This window comes from Folsomia candida, unplaced genomic scaffold, assembly GCF_002217175.1.
Source record: "Folsomia candida strain VU population unplaced genomic scaffold, ASM221717v1 Fcan01_Sc020, whole genome shotgun sequence".
Lineage (NCBI taxonomy): Eukaryota > Metazoa > Arthropoda > Collembola > Entomobryomorpha > Isotomidae > Folsomia > Folsomia candida.
This window is the reverse complement of record NW_019091212.1, coordinates 456203-479631: the sequence shown is the minus strand read 5'-3', so window position 1 is coordinate 479631 and position 23429 is coordinate 456203. Positions and strand designations below refer to the sequence as shown.

Here is a 23429-nt window from a genome sequence, read left to right as displayed (position 1 = left end):
CTTTTTTTCTTATAGAATTTTGAACGACCTCAAAAACTAAAAACTATTTACATATTTACATCCGTCCTGCAGGGTGTCATAATTTTATGAGAGGTATATAAAATCATCAAAGTGACGATTTGGACGATGACGGAGATGTTCTTGAGGGTGGATTAGATTTCGTTTTTGTGACCAGGATGGAGCGGAGAATGGCGTGGGTCATCGCACTCGATATTTTGCGAGAAGTATTTATCTGCATAGTCCGATGTCGGAGGATGGGAGAAGAAGAGATGCATGCATGCAGCCTATTATTTCTGCGGTGGTGGTGGTGGTGGTGCTGACGAAGAAGAAAAAGATCATTCATTCATCAACTTCGAGATGACGAGGATTGGAATGAAAGAGTGGGACGAATAATTGACGGATGGGGGAAAAATGATGGTGTGTCGAGACACGTCCGTGCAGGATGGATGCGAAAATTTGGGGCCGGATTTGGCCCGATTTGGTACAGAAAAAAATAATACAGAGATTTATGCAGGAAACTTTGTGGAATTATGTGCATACAGTTCTGCAGAATAAAATCGATTGAAATTTTGTGCAGGATTATGTAAAAAGAAAATAATTATGAAAAATACAATATGCATCGAGCTTGTGTTGATTACTGCAGAATTCGACACAGTGATTTCTACTCGGGTTGGGTGGTCAAAATCGGCATGTGGTGTGTGACCTGGGTGTGAATTACGCAGTCATTTATGCAGAGATCTTCTCCTCGGAAATTTATCTAGTTGAAAAAATGACATCAATATTTGCACTACAAAATTAATTACGAAAAGATTGCTATTAAAAATTTAATTTTAACTAATTCTCCAACGGAAACACGGAGTAGAAAATGGTTCAAATTTGTTCCTAAATGGGACCCGTATTTCTTTTACTTGTTGACAAGTTTATAGAATTTACGGATTTTACAAAGTTACCAAAGCCTGCCTGCATTTTCTCACTATTTCAATTACAAAACTACTTACGAAAAGATTACGTCTAAACACTAAAAAAACGCTTCAAATTTGTTCCTTAATGCGACAAAAGTTGACACTTTTTTCGTCACACAAATTGAAATATTCAGCCCATTCCGTTACAACGCCGTGACACGTATCCTACACCTGCTAACCTGCAGACATGATCAATTAGCACTCCGGCCACGCACATGACATTATCATCATCATTATTAAAATCTGCCCCTTCCAACGACTTCCACTACTTTCTCCCTCTCTCTCTCTCTTTAAACAACGTATTATTGACACACACGACTAATTACATACGTTCGTTCGTTGGCAGTGTCAAAAAATTGAAATTTTACGACGATAATGTGTAATGTGCATGCATGATAAATTGTAATGTTGCCTATGTATGTGCATACATACTTTCCACTGATAATGCATAATGATACTTGACGACATCATCATCATCAAAAGCAGCATGATGACTTTTGCTTGCATCTATCTATCTAAATCTGTTAGGTGACAAAAATTGTGGTGTTAAAAAAATACTTATGGGGCCGTGGATATTACGTGTTTTTTTGGATGCAAACTTTATTCACCTAACGAGTGATCCTCATTTTGTCAGAGGTGGGCAAAATAAAATTTGTCAAAATTTATAGTATTTTGGTATCTCCGTTTGTTTGGACTTCCATACAGTTAGTTACACAAAATTTAGCGAAAATGCATAGAAAATACAACCGAGTAGAAATCACTGTATCGAATTCTGCAATAATCGACAAAATCTGCATTGATTTCACGATTTTGTAAAAATGATACGATCCACGAAGTCCTTGGCAAGGTATCTTCTCATCTTGTAAAGATTTATAAAATTATTTTACAAAATTTACACATTTTACTAAGCTACAAAGGACTGTATGAACTGCCTCAGTAAATATTTTGGCTATCCCTGCCCTTTTTGTCACGTTAATTATTTTGCAAAATTTGCTGATTTTACAAATCCCTGTGTATTCTGTCTCAGTAAATATTTTGGCCATCCCTGCCCCTTTTATCCCTCGGTATGTAAAGGTCATGCGATTAAGACAATCAAAAGTCAGCTCACGGATACAAAATCTGAATCAACTTTCATTTCTTGGCTGACAATGTACAAAATCTGATTGTTCGCGCTACCGTGTGGTCAGCTCTGTTTATTTATTTTATTCATTTCTTCTTCTCTTCTCTCTGTGTCGGGTTAACAATGCATGCACTTTTTTTTGAGCTGCTGGGCAAATGAAATCTCGAATGAAATTCTAAGTTAACCGACCGACTTGCCAAGTTTGGTGAGTGAGCCGATGGGAGATTGCGAGAAGTGACTTGGTTTTCTTCGCAATGGCGACGACGCGACTTTCCATTTCCTTTTATTAAATGGTGGAGAGGTCACTCGATTTCATTTCAGGTGCAGATTTATTTATTATCTATCCCACTTTCAAAGTAGAGTGTCACTTTGTAGATCTGTTTCTTTGAGGGAGGGGTCAGGCAGGCGGGATGTGTTGGAGATAAGTATTTTTTTCCAGAATAAACATTTTGAAGGGAAATTTATTTTCCGGTAGAAATTTGGCCTGATTTTTTGCAGAAAAATTGCAGAATTATGCACACGTGATTTTTTTACAGAAAGACTGCAGAATTATGCACACGTGGTTCTGCAGAATTAAATCGATGGAAATTTTGGGCAGGATTATGTAGCAAAAATTACGCAAAATACAATACGCATCCAGCTTTTGTCAATTACTGTAGAATTCAAAACAATGCTTTCTACAAAATTAGGCACTTTTTATTTCGTAGAAATTTTCGATAAATTTTTTACTCGATTTAAAACGACTTCTGACTTAATGAAGGTGTGTACGAGCAAAAAATGGGTTTTGAGAATGAATGAAACTGCTTTGCAAAAAGGAAATCAGAGTTTTTTTGCTCGTATTAAATTAATGTTTCACCTCGAGAGTTAAAAGTGCAATTTGCTAATTGACTTCTCTCCCAAGATTTTGTTTTGTCACGGCCACTGCGAGTGTGACAAATGAAATAATTAGTTCAATCATGAGTGGATTATTATTAGCTCGATGGGTTTTAACAGGGGTCTTTCTTTGAGGGGTGTGCAGGGCCGTTAAAATGTGTCGATATCCAATCCGCGGGTCAACATTGAAATTTGCAAAGTAATAAGTGTAACCAGAGGGTGGATATGTATTTATTTTCTACTTTTTCATTTGATGACTACTCAACCTTTGTGGATTTGTTCCGCCATTTTCCTCCAATTTCCGCCATTATTTTAAAAATACGGAAATCTTTTACATACTTTTTCAGAAATGTGTATATATTTTCTAAATATTTCAACGATGTGAGACGAAATTTTTGTGCTCAAAGAAATTTTTGACCGCATAAAATCCAGAGCATTACATACATTAAAAAATATAAATTTTTGTGAAAATTCTTATTTTTTCGTACATATTTCGTGAATATTTTGACACTTTTTTCCATGGATATTAAACACATATTTCATCGATTTTTCATAAATACATATCCGCCCTCTGACACATAATTACAGAATGGATGGAAGTAAGAAAGAAACTGAATCAAAAATGTGAGAAATCTAATCGAATTTCAATTACACGTCAAGGTTGTTGTTGCAGGTTATGCAGTTCGTGAATTGCATTTCATTTCGTGTCTCGTCTGCGGGGACTGTGCAGAAAATATGAGATTTTTATTTTTTGTGGGGTATAAAACTCGAAAATTTGCATATTTTTCCGTAGAATTACGTTCCTCAGATGAGAATTATTGACAATTTTTATGCACAAACTTTTCCGCAGTGTGCAAATCCCGAGTAAAATTTTGAACGGATTTTTCTTGCAGATATTTCGTCCAATTTTTTGCAGAAAAACTTAGAAATTTTGTGCAGGATTGTGCAAAAAAATACGCATATATCCAACTTTGGTTGATTTCTGCAAAATTTCGACACTGTGATTTGAATCTCTGTGATATTTAGTTAATTTAAATTAACTGTGGCGGAGATGAGAGTTGAAATTCGTAGAAAATTTGCGCACGTGCTTTTTGCAAGGCCCCTTTTTAAATTGCACTGCACTACCCTCAATAATTGAACAGAGTGCATGACTTATATTTGCGTATTTATGATTCCACTCTGGTAGAAATTTTGTAAGAGTTGGCCTTTTTTTGGGCAATTGGAAAGGCGGCTCTGGCTCTCAGTCAGTGATTGTTATGAAATTACTTTTTGGTCACAATCAATTGGAACTCGTTTGGTCATGATTTTTTGACTGTTTTTTTTTCTCATGGATTTTGTCGTAATTGGAAAGCTGTAAAGTTGTTTTGAGAGAATTTCAGAAATTTTGGGTAAAAATTTAGGAGGTAAAATTAGAAATTTGAGAAATATATGAAAATGTAGAGTGCAAAATGATGATTTTTATTATTGTTTAAAACAAAATGATTTTAAGATAAGTCAAGTTCAAAGTTGTGGATAACAAACAAGTAAATATGTGTTCAAATAAGTAAATATGCAAATTTTTTAAATTTCTGAAACAATGAAATTTGGAATTTTGCTCCCCACGATTAATTTTTAAATGTGAATTTCGATCTGTAAAATTTCTAAGGTGAGAAATTTGAAGTGCAAACTTACATGATTTTTATTATTTTCTATAAACCAAGCGGATCAATTATTATATGGAAATGATTTTCAGACGAGTTAAGTTCAACGTGAATAAATTAATATGCAAATTTTTTAAATGAACGATTGTTGTCTGAATGTCATTGTCAATTTACAAAACCTAATTTTCGAAACAATAAAAAATGTAAATTTTTTCCTCCCCATGATAATTTCTTAATGCGAATTTCAATCTGTAAAGTTTCTGAGTTGAGAAATTTGGAGTGTAAAATTTGCATGATTTTTATTCTCGTCACATTTTCTACAAACTAAGCGGACCTATGGAGAAATTATGTGGATGTGATTTTCAGACAAGCCAAGTTCAACACGAATAAATTAATATACAAATTTTTGAAATTGCGATTGTTGTCTCGTTAAAATAACCGTGTTATTCAAATTTTTGAAACAATTCAAATTTTCTAAAATTTTGAAAATTTAAATTTTCAGACGAAGAATGGAACCCGAATTCGCTCGTGGCGACGGAAACTACGCAATTTCTGGTCCGTCCGATGTGGGTGGTGGACAGTAATAATGCGTCATCCCCAGCGAATAAATCCTCCCCGCTGCCTCCACCACTGCCAAAACGACCCGAAAACCGACAACGTTCCCCGGACCATTTGAACCATCACGTCTCCATGCCCCCACCACCCCCGCTCGCGTCCTCCTCACGGGAAAAATTCGAAGGGGTGCGGCAAAAGTGGGAGAAGTTGGATCATCAGTATAACACGAAGCAGCAGCAGCAGCATCATCAGCATCAAAGGTCCTCTCATGACAGTTTGGATGACGGGTATCGATCCCGTGAAGCGGCTGAGGCTGATTACAGGTGGGTTTTGAAGGGGTATTTTATTGGGGGGATTTGGTTTGGTTATTTTCGGGGAGAAAGGAAATTGTATCACGGTTTTCTTGTAGAAATTTAGTTCATGAGTAAAAATGATAAGATTTTGAAATTTTCAAAGTTTGGGATTTCAAATGAAAACTTCGTTTTTGGGACCATTTTGTTACTTAAAGTAACGTTTTTTTTTAACAAAATGCTATTTTTAAAACAAAAAGTCGTTTAAAAAATGAAAATCTATTCTTTCGAACCGACTTTTAAGCCGTTTTTTGTATCCAGTTTTCATATCCCCTTTTTCGAAGAAAACTCCGTTTGTGGATGAAAATTCCATCTTTTTTAACTGAATTTCTTTAGAACACAATTTCTCTTTTGGAACTAAACTATATTTTTTGGAACTTTACAAGTTTGGAACAAGATCCTTTTATGGCAAGGCAAGATTTTGAGCCGATTTTTGTTCCCCCCTCGTCAACTTTGCCATCCTTCCTGTTCGCCCCTTTTAAATTTTACCGTCGTGACGCTAAGTTTCTTGTGATTATTGTCCCATCACGTGGGAAGAAGCATTGTCTTCCTTAAGAAAAAGTTTTGCCATTGTAGCCGAGCGAGATTATTAATGAGGGTCCATTGTCCGATTAAAATTGAGTTGGTTGTTACACTGTCCGTGAAGCGCACAGCGTGTCATTTCACAGCATTTCATTGTCTTTCTCTCCAATGATTAAGGCTGCGACTCGTAGTCTGCGAGTAGGACTGAGAACGAAGGAGGGGACACTTTTTAATAAATAATGCAACCCAACAATTCTACATCTAATCAGACTCGATATTTATTTTGAGACGCCGTGATTTCCTTGATTTCTTCTCTCTCTCTCTCATTAATTGTGCACGACGTGGTGGCACTGGCAATCAGAGAAAAATATTTGGATTTGTAACGTTGTAACATTTTCAGACACGTGGAAACTTTGTAAAGAACGATGATCATGCGCCTCTCTAGTTTATTTACTTCGAAATTTACATGCTATACACAAAAGCAATGATTTAGAAGTGTTTTAACATTTTGGGGAATGGAGATTTTTTGGCTATAAATCGACGGAAAAATTGCGATTATTTCCAAAAATGAGATTAACTTGTCAAAAGTTGTTGAAAGTGAAAATTCCTGAATTTTTCCTAATGAAGCTTTTCCCTTGAATAAACGGACAGAGTTAATTTAATTTTTGAAATAACCCTGATTTTTTAGGGCAATTTCTAACCCAAAAAAACTGCAACACTTTTTGACAAAATTTTGCACAATTTTTTTTTCTTCCTTTTAGACGCCAACTCTCCCGCGAAAGTCTGCTGCGTTCCTTAAGCCGTTCCCAGAAAACCGGCGGATCACGGGACAGTCTGGACCGTTGGGTCGAAGCGGGCGTGCGCTCGTCCAGAAACGTGTGGCGCAAACATCCCGGCGGTGATGAGGATATCCTTCTCCCGAGTTCGAATCCCCACGGGGGCGGGGGGACGAGTTCTCACCCATCCACCAATCCAAACGGGCACCAATACCTCAGCGGAGGGTCCAATCTTCGCTGCAAAATGCAACACTCCTCCCAAACCGCGATCATTCCAGAGACCAATTCTTCCCATAATCGCCACGGTTACGCGGTCCCCAGCGGCGGTCGGAACGTTATCGACCCTGCCGGCCGTCGACTGAAATCGGGTGATAAGCAGTACCGCGAGTTGGATGAGCAGGAACGCTTCCCGGGTTTGGATAAGGACACGGCACGCCTCGTTCTTCACGGGAGCAATCACAACTTAAGTCAGCAACATATTTATTCAGAGCCATCTTTCGAGCCGAAAAATAATCCACAGAAAGCGAAAAAATTCTCGTTTGCGTTTTGGAAATAGGAATTTTAGGAAATTTTTAATTTTATTTTCTTCAATTCTTAGACTTACTTGCTCATGAATGTATTTGTATTAAGGTGGAATTTTTTGAATTTTGTTAATCTAAAATAATAAAAAATTGGAGGGGAATTTGGCCATGAATTGTGAAACATTTGTCTGGAAACTTTCGGAAATATGCAGAAATAACCGATGTCCCTTTGCCAATGTTTCTTCATGTCGAAATTTCGGGGACTTTGAGTATTTGGGTAAAATTTCAAATAACTAAAGTTCCCATTATGGAAATTTCCAGTTTCAGATTTTCTGGAAAAAATATGGAAAAATTGAAATTTGAGTATGAATTTAAAAAAAAATTATGGAAACATTGTACAGTTTTTGTTCTTCCTCCTTTTTTTAATAAATGTATATTTAAGATAATAATAATTTGTAAAAAATATGATATGAAACTGGCCATGAAATTTGTAGAGTTTTTTTTGTACCATTTTTTTCCATAATTTAATTAACCCGCAGCACGAACGAACGAGAAGACTAGTCCAGCTATAAATGGAACTAATTTCATGATCATTATTATTTTATACGATTAATTAATTAATTAATTATTAACATGCATGATACGATTTTAAATGTTTGAGCTAATTTAAAATATGTAAAATCTGTGAAATAATCGGGAGTGAATAAAAATTAGTAAAATAAAAGTGCAGGTTCGCTCAAAATGGGATGGAAATTTAAAGTCATGGCTTTGATGAAAATGTATAAATAAAGTTAAAAAGTGACCTTAATTTTGTAATTAGTAAGGCAATTTACGTAGTCCTTGGTAACTTTGTAAAATCCGTAAACTTACAAAATATTTCGAACGAAAATTAGCTTACAAATTTGTGTAACTTCAAAGGCGTCTCTTAATTTTGTAAAAGTTTTCTAAAATTATTTTACAAAATTTACAAAGTTACAAAGAACTGCGTGAATTGCCTTAAAATATAAATAAATAGTGGCTGAATTTATGCCATGTCAATATTACGCAAATTAATTGTGCTGGTGGATACGATTTGCAATTTGCAAATAATATTTTTTTTTACACTTTTTGATGAAAATTTGATGAAATCAATATCCGATAAAAATTAAGGATTGAGAATATTATAAAAATCTAATAAACTAAAAAACATCTTTATGTTAGTAATAACGAATTTTAGTAAAAAAAAATGGAAATAAATAAATAAATGATGATTTTAATAATATGTTATGTTTCTAATTTTTCACGGGAATAATGACCTACGAAAAAAGCACGTGCTCATTTTTCACCAGAATTTTAACCATTTATTAAATTATATAAATATGTGCAATTTTAAGTAGCCGAACCCAACAGTCTGGAAAAAAAGTGGCGTGAAATGCATACGAATTTTTCATTTCCTTGGTTTAAAAAATCTGAAATTTATTTTACTCCATTCTTTCCTGTTTGGGGGGCTATGCAATAAAAATTTGAGCGAATTTTTGACATCAAACGAGACGTGGACCATGGAAAAAGCGAGAACGCAGTCTTTTCTGCACAGCCCCACGCGCACAAAGCACGACGACGACGATGGAACATTATTACGTAATGTAAATTAAATGGCATGTAGAATTTGTGCAGCATGGCTTCATCTCCGTTTCCTCTTTAGACGAAGGCATTGTTTTAAAGCAGACGACCATGTCATAAATAAATATGTTTGTACGAATCTGAATTATTACCAGAGGGTGGATAAGTATAGTATTAAATATGTATTTAATATTTATGAAAAAAATGTAAAAATATTTTCTAAATATGTAGAAAAATAATAAAATTTGTATTTATGAAAAAAATGTAAAAATATTTTCTAAATATGTAGAAAAATAATAAAATTTGTATTTATGAAAAAAATGTAAAAATATTTTCTAAATATGTAGAAAAATAACAAAATTTGTATTTCTGAATATAATCCTGTAGGTTTTTAGTGGTAGAATTTCTTTAAGCAAAAAATTTCGTCTCACATCGCTGAAATATTTACAATACATTTATACGCATTTAAGAAATAATAGCGGAAAGATTTATATATCTGACATCTGAAGACCAAGAAATACATATGTGACAATATTTTGAAATTTTAGTGATCTATGCGAGTTAGGGAACACACACACAATGTTTGGCCGTCGGTATCAAATGAAAAAGTTGATAATAAATACATAACCGCTCTCTGATCATTGCATAACTCTCTCTCTCTCCCACTGCGAAACAGGGAGAGGTCATTATTCCAGAGATTTATTTATTAGGATTGCTCAGGGTATTCCGACCCAGGGTTTTATTGGGTTGGGTTTTTTGGGTTTTAATGGGTTTTAATGGGTTGTTAACGAATAAAACCCATTGGGTTTTACCATGTTAAATGGGTTTTATTTGGGTTTTAATGGGTTTTATTCGGGTTTTAATGGGTTTTAACTGTGTTTCAGCTTAAAACTATATTCTAAAATCTGAAAACAGCTGTCGTACATTAGACGAAGTTGTTTCATGGCAGCTAAGCAGTTTATTCGATTAATATTGTAAGTTTTAAAAACCAGGAATAAATCAGCGAGTGCCATTACAAGTTTCAAGTGACAAAAATATTTAAAAATAATAATTTCGGAACGAGGTATGTTTAACTGAGCATAGTATGCTCAGCATACATAATTTAATTACATTTAATTTACATTTTGCTGTCATAATTAATACTTTTTTCCCGAATACTTCCTCTCATCTCAGCGAATAAATTAAACAAAATACTGTAGTATTTTTTTAATTTATAAAGTTTTTTAAAATGTTTCAAGGTGATCTTAATTATCACCTCTGGAAAATTCGAGTACTTATGGACAGCGAAGTACTTTATTATGAGCAAAAGAAGTGTGTCTGTAAAAAGCACTTATTATATTCTCGATCATAATACATACGTACTTTCATTGTTGTTAAGTACTCGATTTTTTCCAGAATTGATAATACACGTTAAGATCGCATTGAAATATTAAATTTTAAAAACTTTTAAACAACTTGGATTTCATTATGATGAGAGGAAGTATTCGAGAAAAAGGTAATATATATTCTCATAAAGTATTAAACTATGATCAGTTAAACAGGACTATTTCGAAACGGATACAAATTCTAACATGGACAAGTAGGATTTGCATATTAATTGAAATTGGATTGCAATAGTAGTGAAAATTGTTGTTCAATGTATTACTTATGTAAAACCTAATAAAACCCAATAAAACCCATAAAACCCATTAAAACCCAAAAAACCCATTAAAACCCCTGGGTCGTTACTTTTTGATTAAAACCCTGGGTTTTTCCGAACCCTGGGATTGCTAGAAGATGGGAAAAATTTTAAACAGCAACTTTTTCTTGAAGTAAATATGTATTGTAAACCAAGGTGGGTTTTCTTCTGGCTACTTTTTTTAGAGAGAGGCAGGGTTCCAGCCAAGTGAGGTTTTCTCTGGTGAAACTTATGATGTGATTTTGCACTTACGCAGAATTTTAAGTGTAATTTTTGGTTGAAAGCGAGCGTCTTAGTTAGCGATGGGTTTGTCTTGACGCCGATGTCGACGCTGGCAAATTTTACAGCTGCGGGGGCACCAATTTTGGTGATTTTTCGTCGCAATATTGAAAAAGTAGGAAATCAGATTTAGGTATCCTTGGCGGCGTCGACCTCTACCCTGGCGTTGACAGAATTTGGATTTCATGGGTGTGCCAGGAGTTCATTTTACCCGTATGAAAAACAATCGTGGACCACCATCGGGACATGAGAAGAGAAGAAAATAAACGAAAAATATTTTTTTTCACGACGATAATTTTACCCAATTTCACAATTTGGGCAGAATTTCGAAAATATCTTATTAAATGAACACCTTTATTATACATAATTCCTTAAACTAATTGTAAAATTCAGGGTGTAGAATTTTTTAAAGTTTAGATTATCCAGTAAATTTTTCCACTTATTTTCACAACAATGCTAAACTTCATACGAAGTATGCACTTGAGGATCATCAATTTTGACTAAAGGTGAGGTCGACTCTTATTACGGTGACTCTTTTATGATCGTCATTGTCCAAGAAAGTGGCAATATATCACGGCTAAAGGACCTCCATATAATTTCTGCCCAAATAAATAGACAACATTTGCATAAATTTCCACCGGACCATCCAAGAATACAAATCCAATCACAAATTACGTCGTAATCGTCGTCATTTTTCACGAAGAGGAGTAAAATTTACAGAAAAGTCTAGTAAATATCTTCACAGGCAAAATTACGTAAGTGACTTTTTTAAAAAACGTGACGAAATCGCCGGATTTAGCGAAATATAATGTGCACAAAAGCCGGGAAATGGTCAAGGTTACGCAAATTCGGTGGAGACTTGCAGAAAGGATGTGACCTTTTTTATACCTCCGATAAGCGTCGTCTTGCTGGGTAATTGATGAGAGGTCAAAATTTATGACACATTTTATGCACGGCTCTTCCATCTCATTAGCGGAATGACTTTGACATTTCGTCTCAAATTTTTGTGTCTTCATCCATCTGAAGAAATTAGAAGCCATCTCGGCACAAAAATTCCAATTCCATGGTGACAAAGGAATTTTGAGGTTTTTTTTTACAAGAAAAAATGTGACCGTTCATTAAGTGTGTGGTTAGTTAGTTAGTAAAAATTCCAATTTGCGTCACGTGTTTGATTTAATTTGATTTAAACCTTTATTCACGTGTTAATAGTTATCAGTTTACAAAACTGGTTTAAAAACTATGACACAAGTAGATAAAACTATATACTTAACCTAAAAAATATCTAATGGACTCAATAACAATATTGGTCGTCACGTGCATTAATGATGTGTTCACGGACGGCTTGTACAAATTTGTTATAACTCAAGTTTGGGTCCCAATCGCGTGGGAGTTTGTTCCATATCTTGGTCGCACGATAATTTATAGATTTTTGAGCAAAGTTACATGATGTTACAGTTAAGAGTGGCCAAGAACGTTACTGGAGAAAACTTGATTTTGTGTCACGTAATTAATGAATAATGTCTCACTTTTTGTATTAATTTGATGGACAACGTGATGCCGAAAGTGTTCTGTGGATTAAAAAATTGGAATTACATAAGTGCCGAAAATATATCTCTTGCGTAATCATTTGTCATCTGATATTGTTCATTTTTAAGCCTGGAGTTGGGAAAATGTTGAATTTTAACGTTTTTAAGACAGATATATACAATGAGTGTTTTTTTCATCTTCTAACGATTTTCGAGTTTGATTGCTTAAAATTTGCGTAATATTGAGTAGATCAAAAATCCGTAATAAAATTGGAGTGGCCCACGAGCAGTTTTCGCGATACCAGCCAAAATGTGCGAATTTTTTGCAACATACCCAAGTTTTGACGAAACCTTTGCTTTAATATGACTCGAAATAACTTTAAAATTATTTTAGACTCGAGTTTGGCCGCTGCCTTGATTTATGATCCTAGTTTTCAAATTTCTTGACTATAGCAAAATAATTGCATATTCCGTATTATTAATTAAGATAGATATATACAATGAGTGTTTTTTCGCCCTGGAGCGATTTTCAAGTTAAAATTTCCGTAATTTTGTGTACATAAAGAATCTGAAATAATACTGGGGTGGCGCATGGACAGTTTTCGACATACGAGCAAAAACGTGCGAAATTTTTGTAAATTTTGAGTTTCATGTCAAAATCGTTCACACCTGGTCAAATATTACCGGAAATAATTTTTAAAAATTATTGTATACAAGTCGCCATAAGAACTAGCGTAGACCACAAGAATTAGCGTGGGCCATAAGAACTAGCGTGGGCCATAAGTCTTACCATTGGCCACAAGTCTTACCATTGGCCATACGTCTTACCATTGGCCATAAGTCTTATAATAAGCCATAAGTCTTACCATTGGCCATAAGTCTTATAATAAGCCATAAGTCTTACCATTGGCCATAAGCCTTACAATGGGCCATAAGTCTTACCATTGGCCATAAGCCTTACCATGGGCCATAAGTCTTACCATGGGCCATAAGGATTACCATGGGCCATAAGTCTTACCATGGGCCAGAAGTCTTACCATGGGCCAGAAGTCTTACCATGGGCCATAAGGATTACCATGGGCCATAAGAATTACCATGGGCCATAAGGATTACCATGGGCCATAAGAATTACCATGGGCCATAAGGATTACCATGGGCCATAAGAATTACCATGGGCCATAAGAATTACCATGGGCCATGGTAATTCTTATGGCCCATGGTAATTCTTATGGCCCATGGTAATTCTTATATCCCATGTTAATTCGGATTGGTTTAATATTGAAAAATAATTGCAATTTAAATATTATTCAGATATTTAAGATATATACATGAAATAGCGTTTGTTCACGCTCTAACAATTTTCGAGTTTCATGGCTAAAAATTTCCGTATTTTTTGTATATCAAGAATTCGTAGTAAGATTGGGGGGCTCTTAGCCAGTTTCCGAGATAAATGCAAAAATGTGCGAATTGTAAATTTTGGAGTTTGTCTGAAACTCGTCAAAATATTGTCTAACTAGCGTGTATGCCCGTCTCCCGCCGAGCGAGAGATTAGATTCTCAAAATTTCACTAATTTAATATTTTGTAGTTATTTTTAAAAGACAAATTGACTCCAACGGGAGTGAAAGTAATTTGAAACAAAAGTTAAAGTGGAAAATTGAACTTGGCTCTGTTATCTCTGCCAGCCCAGTCTGCCAGTGGTAATTCCATTGCCATTGGCAGTTTCTCTTGCACTTCGCTTGGCTCTGTCATTTCTGCCTGGGTAGTCTGCCATCGGCACTGCCATTGCCACTGGCAGGAAACGTGGCAGTGATCTAACATCCTTCCTGATCACTGCGATGTCAACGGCAATGGTAACGGAGTCCAATAAGATAACCTCTCCAAGTAACCACCAGAAGTGCCGTGTGCCGAAACCCCATGATAACCACCATTTTCCAATTGGTTGAATATTTCAAAATAATTTCAATTTCCATATTATTTTTCCACCTTCGAATTACAGTATTTATTAGAAGTTGCTGGCGTATTGTTCAATTGTATTTAATAGTTGTCCATATACATATGTCCATGGACATATGTATATGTCCTGATAAAAGTAAGATTAATGAAGGTGGAAGAAGTCAAAAACTTATATTATTTATTCGAGGGAACGCCATATCTGGGGCGCCGATTATTAGTGGTACTAGTCAATTCCCAAACCCCCAATTATGATAGGTATAACTATGAAGAAAATTATAATAAAATCATGGGCTGTAACTATCACATTATAAATTTGGTCATCTCCAATAAAAGAACCTGGTTGACCTAATTCCAAGCGGATTAAAGCTCTAAATGCGGTGCCGACCATAGCAGATCAGACTCCAAAAATTAAATACATAGTTCCAATATCTTTGTGGTTGGTTGAAAAGAATCAACGTTTCATAAATAAAATGGCTGAGTTTTAGGTGTTAAACTGTAAATTTAATTACGAGTGGCGTACTCTTTTATTATAAAAGAGTACGCCACTCGTAATCGCAGTGGTATTTTTAATTTTTGATGTAGAAATTACTCTAATCATCCCCCTGCCAGTTATTCTTACATCAATAAATTGGGCCCACACTCTAACTCTATTAACATTCTTCATCTTAATTCTTTTAATGGGACTTCTACATGAATGGAATCAAGGAGCTTTGGACTGAAAATAACATTATATAGTAATAAAATAGAGGATTGTAGTTAAAAATAACATCTGGGTTGCATTCAGAAAGTACTGTGAAAGTCTATCTTACACTAGTAAGAAGCGAAAAATCGCGGTCAGTTTCGACCTGAAAAATTTGGGTTCTCCCCTTATTTTAAAGGAAGCCAAAGGAGCGGCGAGTCACTGTTAATGGCTATTAGGTATCCAGCCTCTTTAATAAGAAAAGGGAATCAAATTTAAGCCGCTAACTTAAAATTTTAACGGTTAAACTCCGTTATTTTCTTTTTTTCTATTTTAGTTTAATTAAAAACAAAACATTTTCAATGTTTAAATAAATAAATATATTTTTATGGAAAATATTTTCAAGACTCAGTCTTCCCCTACAACTTCAACGTAGTGCTCTTTTATGTAAGCTATAAAAATCTAAATTAAGCTAAAAAAATAGAACCAAGCCACCCATAAAGAAACTAAATATGAAGAATTTCATTCTTATGGAATTTAATACATCTGCCTTAGAAGAAATAAACTTAGATTTGTCAATAAATCCTTGGCCCCCTAAAAACTCCACTCAACCTTGGTCTACAAGCTTTAAAATTTTTACGCCATATTTAGTAATAGGAGTTAGTGCAAAAGTAGAAATAAAAGGAAGCAACCACATCGAACCTAAAAAATAGTCTAAACCTGAGGTAGCACTAATTTTCTTTATAGCCTTAAAGTCTATTAAGAAAAAACTAAAAATTATAATAGCGACCAATATTTTAAGCCATAAAGGTAGAAAAATAAAATTTATAGGAAATATATAAACTCTAAGCCACCCGCCAGCCAAAACTGATAGCAAAATTAAAAATGTTATTGGAATTAATATATTAATTCTCTCAGCTAAACTTAAAAGATACCGATTACCCATATTATTAAAAAAAGAAAAATACAAAAGGCGAACAGAGTACGCTAATGTAAACAATGTAGATAAAACTATCAAGCACCCCATAATTAAATTTATTTTACCTTGGAAAAAAAATTCAACAATTATATCCCTAGAAAAAAATCCTGATAAAAACGGAAACCCACAAAGAGCTATTGAAGAAATAATAAAGTACAAAGATGTGACTGGGCAAGAAATCATTAGCCCCCCTATCGCTCGAATATCCTGGGTGTCCCCTATAGAATGAATGAACACCCCAGCACATAGAAATAATAAGGATTTAAATATAGCATGAGTTAAAAGATGAAAAAAGGCATACTCGTAGAAGCCCAGCCCCAAAGATGTTATTATTAACCCGAGCTGACTTAATGTTGATAAAGCAATAATTTTTTTTAAATCTATCTCAAAATTAGCCCCTAAGCCAGATATAAACATAGTCAGCATACCAATAAACAATAAAAAATTATTGACACCTAGAGTGTAATTAAACCGAATTAATAAGTACACCCCGGCTGTAACTAAAGTAGATGAGTGCACAAGAGCCGAGACTGGGGTGGGAGCTGCTATAGCCGCAGGTAGCCAGGCAGAAAAGGGTATTTGAGCTCTTTTTGTTATAGCTGCTAAAATTACTAAAATAATTATAAAAGAGACTACTTCGTACGAATACACAAACTGCGAATAAAAAAATTCCATCTACCAAAATTCAGTAGCCATGAAATACATAAAAGAATAGCTACGTCACCCACACGATTAGAGAGAACTGTAATTATGCCCGCGTTTGCTCTTTTTACATTTTGGTAGTAAATAACTAAACAATACGACACAAGACCGAGTCCGTCCCAACCCAATAAAATTCTTATTATATTGGGGCTTAAAATTATAAAGACTATACTCAAGACAAAAAAATATACTAAAAAAATAAACCGAGTTAAAAACTTATCCCCCTCTATATATATGATTCTGTAAAAAAGTACCATAGAAGAAATAAATATTACAAGACCTATAAATCTCAAACTTAAATCAATCAAAAATAAGAGTTATAATAATAGAAGTTGATCTAAAAGAAAATATTTCTCATTCAACAAATATGGTTTCAGCAGAAAGAAAATACAAAAGACCAAACCGCATACTGATTAAGCTAGACACTAATAATAAAACTCCTAAATAAAAAGGTAAGACCAAATAAAATATTACTTAAAGGGCTCGCCCATCTATAGAATCACAAACTAAAATTTTTCTTAAACTATTTAAATGAAATTATTTAATTAAGTGTAAAAATAAAATTAGACCCTAAAACTAAAAAATTTACTGGAATAATATGAAGTCTGATAGTGTGGATCTCACGAACATTAGAATGAACAAACCCATATAGTGAATTATAAGAAGACCCGTGTTGTGAAAACGAAAATATAAATAATGTAAAAACAGCCCCTAAAAAGGAGCCTAGAGGGAAAAGTAAAAGTATAATATAATCATAACTCATAATTCTAGCTATCAAAAAAATCTGATAATAAATTAATAGTCGGAGGGGCAGCAATGTTCGACGCACAGAGAAAAAATATAAATAAAGAAAAAATAGGAAAACTCAAAATAAGCCCCTTATTAATAAAAAAAATTCGGCTCCCAGTTCGTTCGTAATATAAATTAACCATACAAAATAAGCCTGAAGAGGAGACTCCATGAGCTACTATCATCACTAAGGCCCCCATAAACCCCCATGAATAAAGAGTTATTAGCCCCCCAATCACCATAGCTATGTGGGCTACTGAAGAGTACGCTACTAAAGCTTTAAAATCATTTAAACGACAGCACAAGATCCCTGTGAATATTATTCTAGCTAATCTTAACCCTATAAAGTAAGAGCTAAACTTTATGGCCGAAACCCCTGTGATACTAAGAACTCGTATAAGTCCGTAACCCCCTAACTTTAATAAAACCCCAGCTAAAATTATCGAGCCTGCCACGGGTGCCTCAACATGAGCTTTAGGAAGTCACAAATGTGTACAATATATAGGGAGTTTAACTAAAAAGGCTATCGAACCTATAAAAGCAGTAATAATAAAGAAATTAAAACCTGAAAATGGATAAAAAAATAACTCCTTAGAAAATAAAGAAACACCACCTCCAATTATATATAAGTACATAATTAATAAAAGTAGAGGTAACGACGCTGTGAGCGTGTAAAATAAAAAATATATCCCTGCTTGAACACGCTCAGGTTGGTAGCCCCAACCCATAATAATTAAAAGTGTCGGGATTAGAGAAACCTCAAAAAAAAATAAAAAGGTACAGGCGAATTGGACAAATATGTTGCAACATATTTGTCCAATTCGCCTGTACCTTGAATTTAGTGACCCTCTTGGCAATTTGGGGTATCAATTTTTCGGTTGATATTTTGCCACTGCTTTGAATTTAAAGGTCCGATTTATAAATTATTTCATCGCAAAATTCAAATTTCGAATATTACCTGTGTAATATTATAACGGATTCGTTAGATAAACCTGTTACTTGGGGAAGTTCCATTAAATATGTCACACTGGCTAACATGGGCCAGATAGGGAAAACTCCTGTCTTGCCAATATTAGCCAGCGTTACCTCGTTACTGGAGCCCCACATATGCGGAAATTTGAAAGCAATACACAATTTTGTTAACAAATTTTGTAAAAAATGCAAGATTTTGTTAATGTCGCGGCGACTTGTTTGACATACAATGGAAGGTTTGGTTTAAACATTTTTGTAAATTTGTTGTTGGAAAATGTCGGACTTTTTGCAAGGTGCTGCGCTGCATACTAAGCCCATCATAATTTTTGTAAATTTGTGGATGATTTGAGGTTTGTAAAATTTGCCCCTTTTTGTCATTTGTATTTTTCCTTTTTGTCGTAAAAGGTTAATGCATTCGGCAAATTATGAAAATTCAGGGAAACCCCGACATCATAGTGGTTGCAATTTTTTTTAGATTTTTTTGGCGTTTTGAATAATGGAACAGTGATTACAGTGATTATCTAAAACCACGAAAGGGAAATGAAAAAATAATATAAATCTGTTTAGCCCACAACCGTATGTTTATTTAACAAATTTTCTGTAGAAGTTTATTTGACCATAAATAAATTTGATCGGGGTTAACTCGAGAATCATATTTCGAGGGGAGACAGTATATAATTGTCATGGAAGTGTGAACAATTTTCTAATCCGAGTTCCATTTAAAAAAACTTTCTAAATAATTTGTACTTGAAATATATCCAAATGTTCTGAAAATTTAAACGAAACCGAAACGAAAATTTAAACAAAACATTTTTTTTAGTTTCTTATTTTTTTCATAAAAGCACTTTTCTTGGTCGGTTTTTGCTTATTTATTAAAACAAGTTCTGAAAATTGTGAACTATGATATTTCATAAATTTTTCAAAAGTTCTATCCACTTTAAATATCAAACTTTTATAATTTGACGTGGGTGTCTTTGTTCTCTTGGCTACCTGAAACCTTGATGCGTGTCGAATTAGCCAAGTTTTTGTTACCATTTTGCTTGCTCCGACGATTTCGACTTAATTAAAAGAAGGCATTTGTTTTTGTACAGCATGAGAAGAAGTAGATATCGAGTTCAAAGCACTTTTATGTATGTACATATTCGAAGGGATGAATAATAATTAAATTAATGATGATGACTGATTTTACCGCCACAAGAAAACAACATGGTACTCTTTTATGTTCCTTATGTATGGCGCTGAAATCACTCATCATGAAACAGGGTTTAAACGCTAGACGTAGTTAGACGCTGGCGTAGTTTAAACGCTAGTGTGGACGCCCGTCCTTTGACGGGCAAAATAGGCCCGTCACCCCCAAGCAGAGAATAAAAACATTGGTGAAGTGAGCCTCCTTTTCACAGATAAGCGATGAATAGCTTCGCTAATACGGTCAACGTACGACCTCGACCATTACGTGCTTGACGGCCAACCCACAACCACCACCACCATCGCCAATGAGAAACTGTTTTTTTTCAGAATTTTCACCTTTATTGAGAACGAGCATGCAAGCCAGATTTGTATGAAAATCCTGGCCTTTTTAGAAGAACATGTTTTATGCACTTCAAAATTTATTAAAAATTATTTATTTTAAATATTTTATTTTTTACGAGAATTAGCTTGGTTTGTTAAAAATGGAACGATTTTCGAAATACTATCATATTTCGAATTAATATATGTACAACCTAATTGAGTAATATGTACAAAAAATCAATGAAGTGCAAAATTAATTTTATCTCAATTTTGGTTGAAACTAAGGATAAGCGAAGGATAAGGTGGCTGCAATTAAAAAGCAGTATCTTGACATTCATTTGTTGCAACGATGATGCTTCGACATGGGAAAAGTTAGCAATCCAATTAAACTCCGTTTCGTGAGTTCATCACATTGAGTACATTAGCCGAATTATTTTATTATAAAAATCATACGAAATTGAATAATTTAAACGCCAAAATAAAAATAACTGGTAGCAAATAATAAAATAATTCGACTCATTCGGCTAATATACTCAATGTGATGAACTCACGAATTGTGAAACGGAGTTTAGCCTAATAAATAGCACAAAATCTACAATGTATAATGAGGCGGTTCACGTAGTCGTTGGTAAATTTGTAAAATACAACGTGTACAAAATAAAAAGACGCTCTTGATCTTGATAAAGCTACACAATTTATTAAGCTAATTTTCCTTATCGGAATTTCTAAACGTTTATAAGTTTACGGATTTTACAAAGTTACCAAGAACTGCGTGAATTGCCTCAGTGTTTTGGTCGGCACGGAAAAATTATTTTAGCCCGATTTTGGAGCACAATTTGGTTGAAACTATGGGAAAAAGGTGGCTGCATGAAAAAAGCAACATCTTGGCGTTCCTTTGTTGCAACGATGACGCCTCAAAATGCGAAAAGTTAACAATCCAGCCCCCAAGATGGCAAAGGAGTTGCTTCGTAAAAATATTTTCTAATTTTTGCAACGAGAAACCGTTGTCCAAAAAGGGCATTGTTGCACGAATTTTTGCATGGCGAAAAGTTATTAAAGAAGGATTTTACACAAAAATAGATACAATTTAAAATAGAAATTTATGTTTTTTTTCATCCACATGTGTAAGGTTTTAATTAGGTGATACTTAATTTATGTACATTTTTTTTCATAAATGTCAAAATCAAGAATCAAAAGGGACGATCAATTTTTTTAAATATTTTTTAAATCGTTTCCATGCCACGTGTTTCCAAGATGATTATACTGACAATGGAGGTCTCCCAGCGTATGCTCTCCGATTTTGAACAAATTAGTGTCAATCGATCACAAATTTATTTAGTATGAAATTTGCAAAAGATAAAATTTGCTATGCTCAGGTTAATTTGGCAGAGATATTTGCATCCGAATAGGAAATAATACACATTAAATTTGGAAAATTTGCCAACTTTAGAGCGCTTTTTCTCCTCTTTGGGTGCAAATGTCTTCGCCAAACGTGACCATTGGGAGATTGTTTCTTTCGCAAATTTCATACTAATTAAATTTGTGATCGATTGACACTAATTTGCTCAAAATCTGAGCGCATACGCTGGGAGACCTCCGTTGTCAGTTTGCCTCTGTTTAGTCATCTTGAAATGAATATTTAGTTGGATTGGATTACATGAAAGATTTTGTTGTTGAATTTATTAGCCTCGTAAAAATGATATTTTACGTCATAAGTATGAGTTGGGCGTGGTGGTGGTGGTGCTGCTCTCTTTGTTCTCCATTGTCTAAGGTGTCACATTTTATTTTATTTTCCATATCTTTCATATTTACAAGAATGGAAACATTTTAGTCACGCTTGTTTAAAAATGATTCAGTTTTTACCGTATTTTTTACGTTATTATTTAAATTTTTGATGATCTGATATATTTGAACAGTAAAGAGCCCACTGGAGGTTGTAAAGGTTTGTAAAAGGGTTTCGTTTTTCCGAGTGAAACATATTTTCCAGGACAAGTGGGAATAATGGGAAAAAATTAGGTGATAACGGAGGCTCACGTAGGATGTTAGAAAGGGTATGGTCAAAAGACGATCTTCAGCGTATTTTAATGGTGGTAAAAAATGGAAAAGAATAATTTTTCCGATTTTTTCTACATATTTTGGATAAGTGTTAAAAAGTGAGAAAAGTACAATTTCCCATTTTCTTCGTTTCCTACTCATTCGAATTATTGTCAAACGTGGAAACCCAGATTTTTCCCGTATTTGCCATTTCTCATCAACATAATTGGAATGGATTGCAAAAACTGTGAAACAACGAAATTTTGCTGATATTTTGAACGGATGGTAAAAATTGAAAAATTAATAATTTCTCTGAAGTTCATTTCCCATCTTAATATTTTAGCTTGGTAAAATACATATTTTCCCACTGCACATACACATATTTGTTGATTGATTTTACCAATCGTAACCCTGTGCTTGCTTACCTTTAAATAAAATTGTATCATGGCAAATATTTCTTTTTTTAGCAACCTGTCCCAACCTGTCCACTCTAATGCAAATCCCACGTACACGAATTAACGTGGTCCTCCTTTCCTATCTCAAAGTTTTATTTGGTGCATGTTTTAATTGGAAAAATAAAATGAACTGCAAGGTTGCCCTGTGACGACGTCACGGTGTATAAAAATCCAATTCGAAGAAAATTATGGTTCAGATTTATGTATAACGGACAAAGAAAATTATACGAATTATTTAAGCACAATTTTTGTCATAATTTATTTACGAGATTGTATTTCGTGACATGTGAGGAATTGCGGTCTCATCGTGTTATCTCATCTTTTCAGTGGGGCCGGTGCATTGGTTTTGTCACGTTTTGGGGGAAGCGTTGTCTTAAGGTGCTGTAGGATGAGGGGTTAAGGTGCCATTGAAAGTTTGAGTTTTTTACCTTATCTCACTACTATTGACATGCAAAGTTCTAAAATTTTGAATTTTGTGAAATAAATAAAATTCATAGGCTTTAAAGGTAAAGTTAATTTTTGGATTTACAACATAAATTGAAAAAATAGTTTTATTTATTTACATAATTTTTCACACGTATTTACAGGTGAACTTCAAAAATCTAATTTTCCGATAAATAAAATTTATGCGGCCTAAAATGTACAGGTAATTTTTGATATTATAAAATTTTTCAAAAAATTTGCCCCATATGTTTATTCTAAAAAATTCAAATAAATAGATTTTTTTCAAGTGATTAATTTTGTATTGCAAAACTTAGCCTGGAATTTACGCCGCGTCTGACAATTCATGAAATTGATGCTCGAGTTTTAGAAATTTGAAGATCAACTAGTAATTTTGTAAAAATTAAAAATGTGCTTTTTCCGACATATAACTAATGCATGTTCCCATTCTAAGAAGATGCCTCCAATCTAAACGCATTCGTCGTCTTCTTCCTCTCACACCACCAAACCAAAA

The 23429-nt window shown here is 34.1% G+C and overlaps 1 protein-coding gene across 2 annotated transcripts in view; it reads left to right on the top strand.

Moving 5' to 3' along the window:
• The window catches only part of LOC110858055, a 43338-nt gene extending 35217 nt beyond the window's left edge, over nt 1–8121 (top strand). For both annotated transcript variants that reach the window (XM_022106704.2, XM_035858533.1), the window contains exons 4-5: nt 5098–5473; nt 6784–8121. In XM_022106704.2, coding sequence (XP_021962396.2) covers nt 5098–5473; nt 6784–7354 — 947 coding nt within the window. In that variant the 3' untranslated portion in view covers nt 7355–8121. The remainder of the gene's footprint in view (nt 1–5097; nt 5474–6783) is intronic.
• The last annotated feature ends 15308 nt before the right edge of the window (nt 8122–23429 follow it).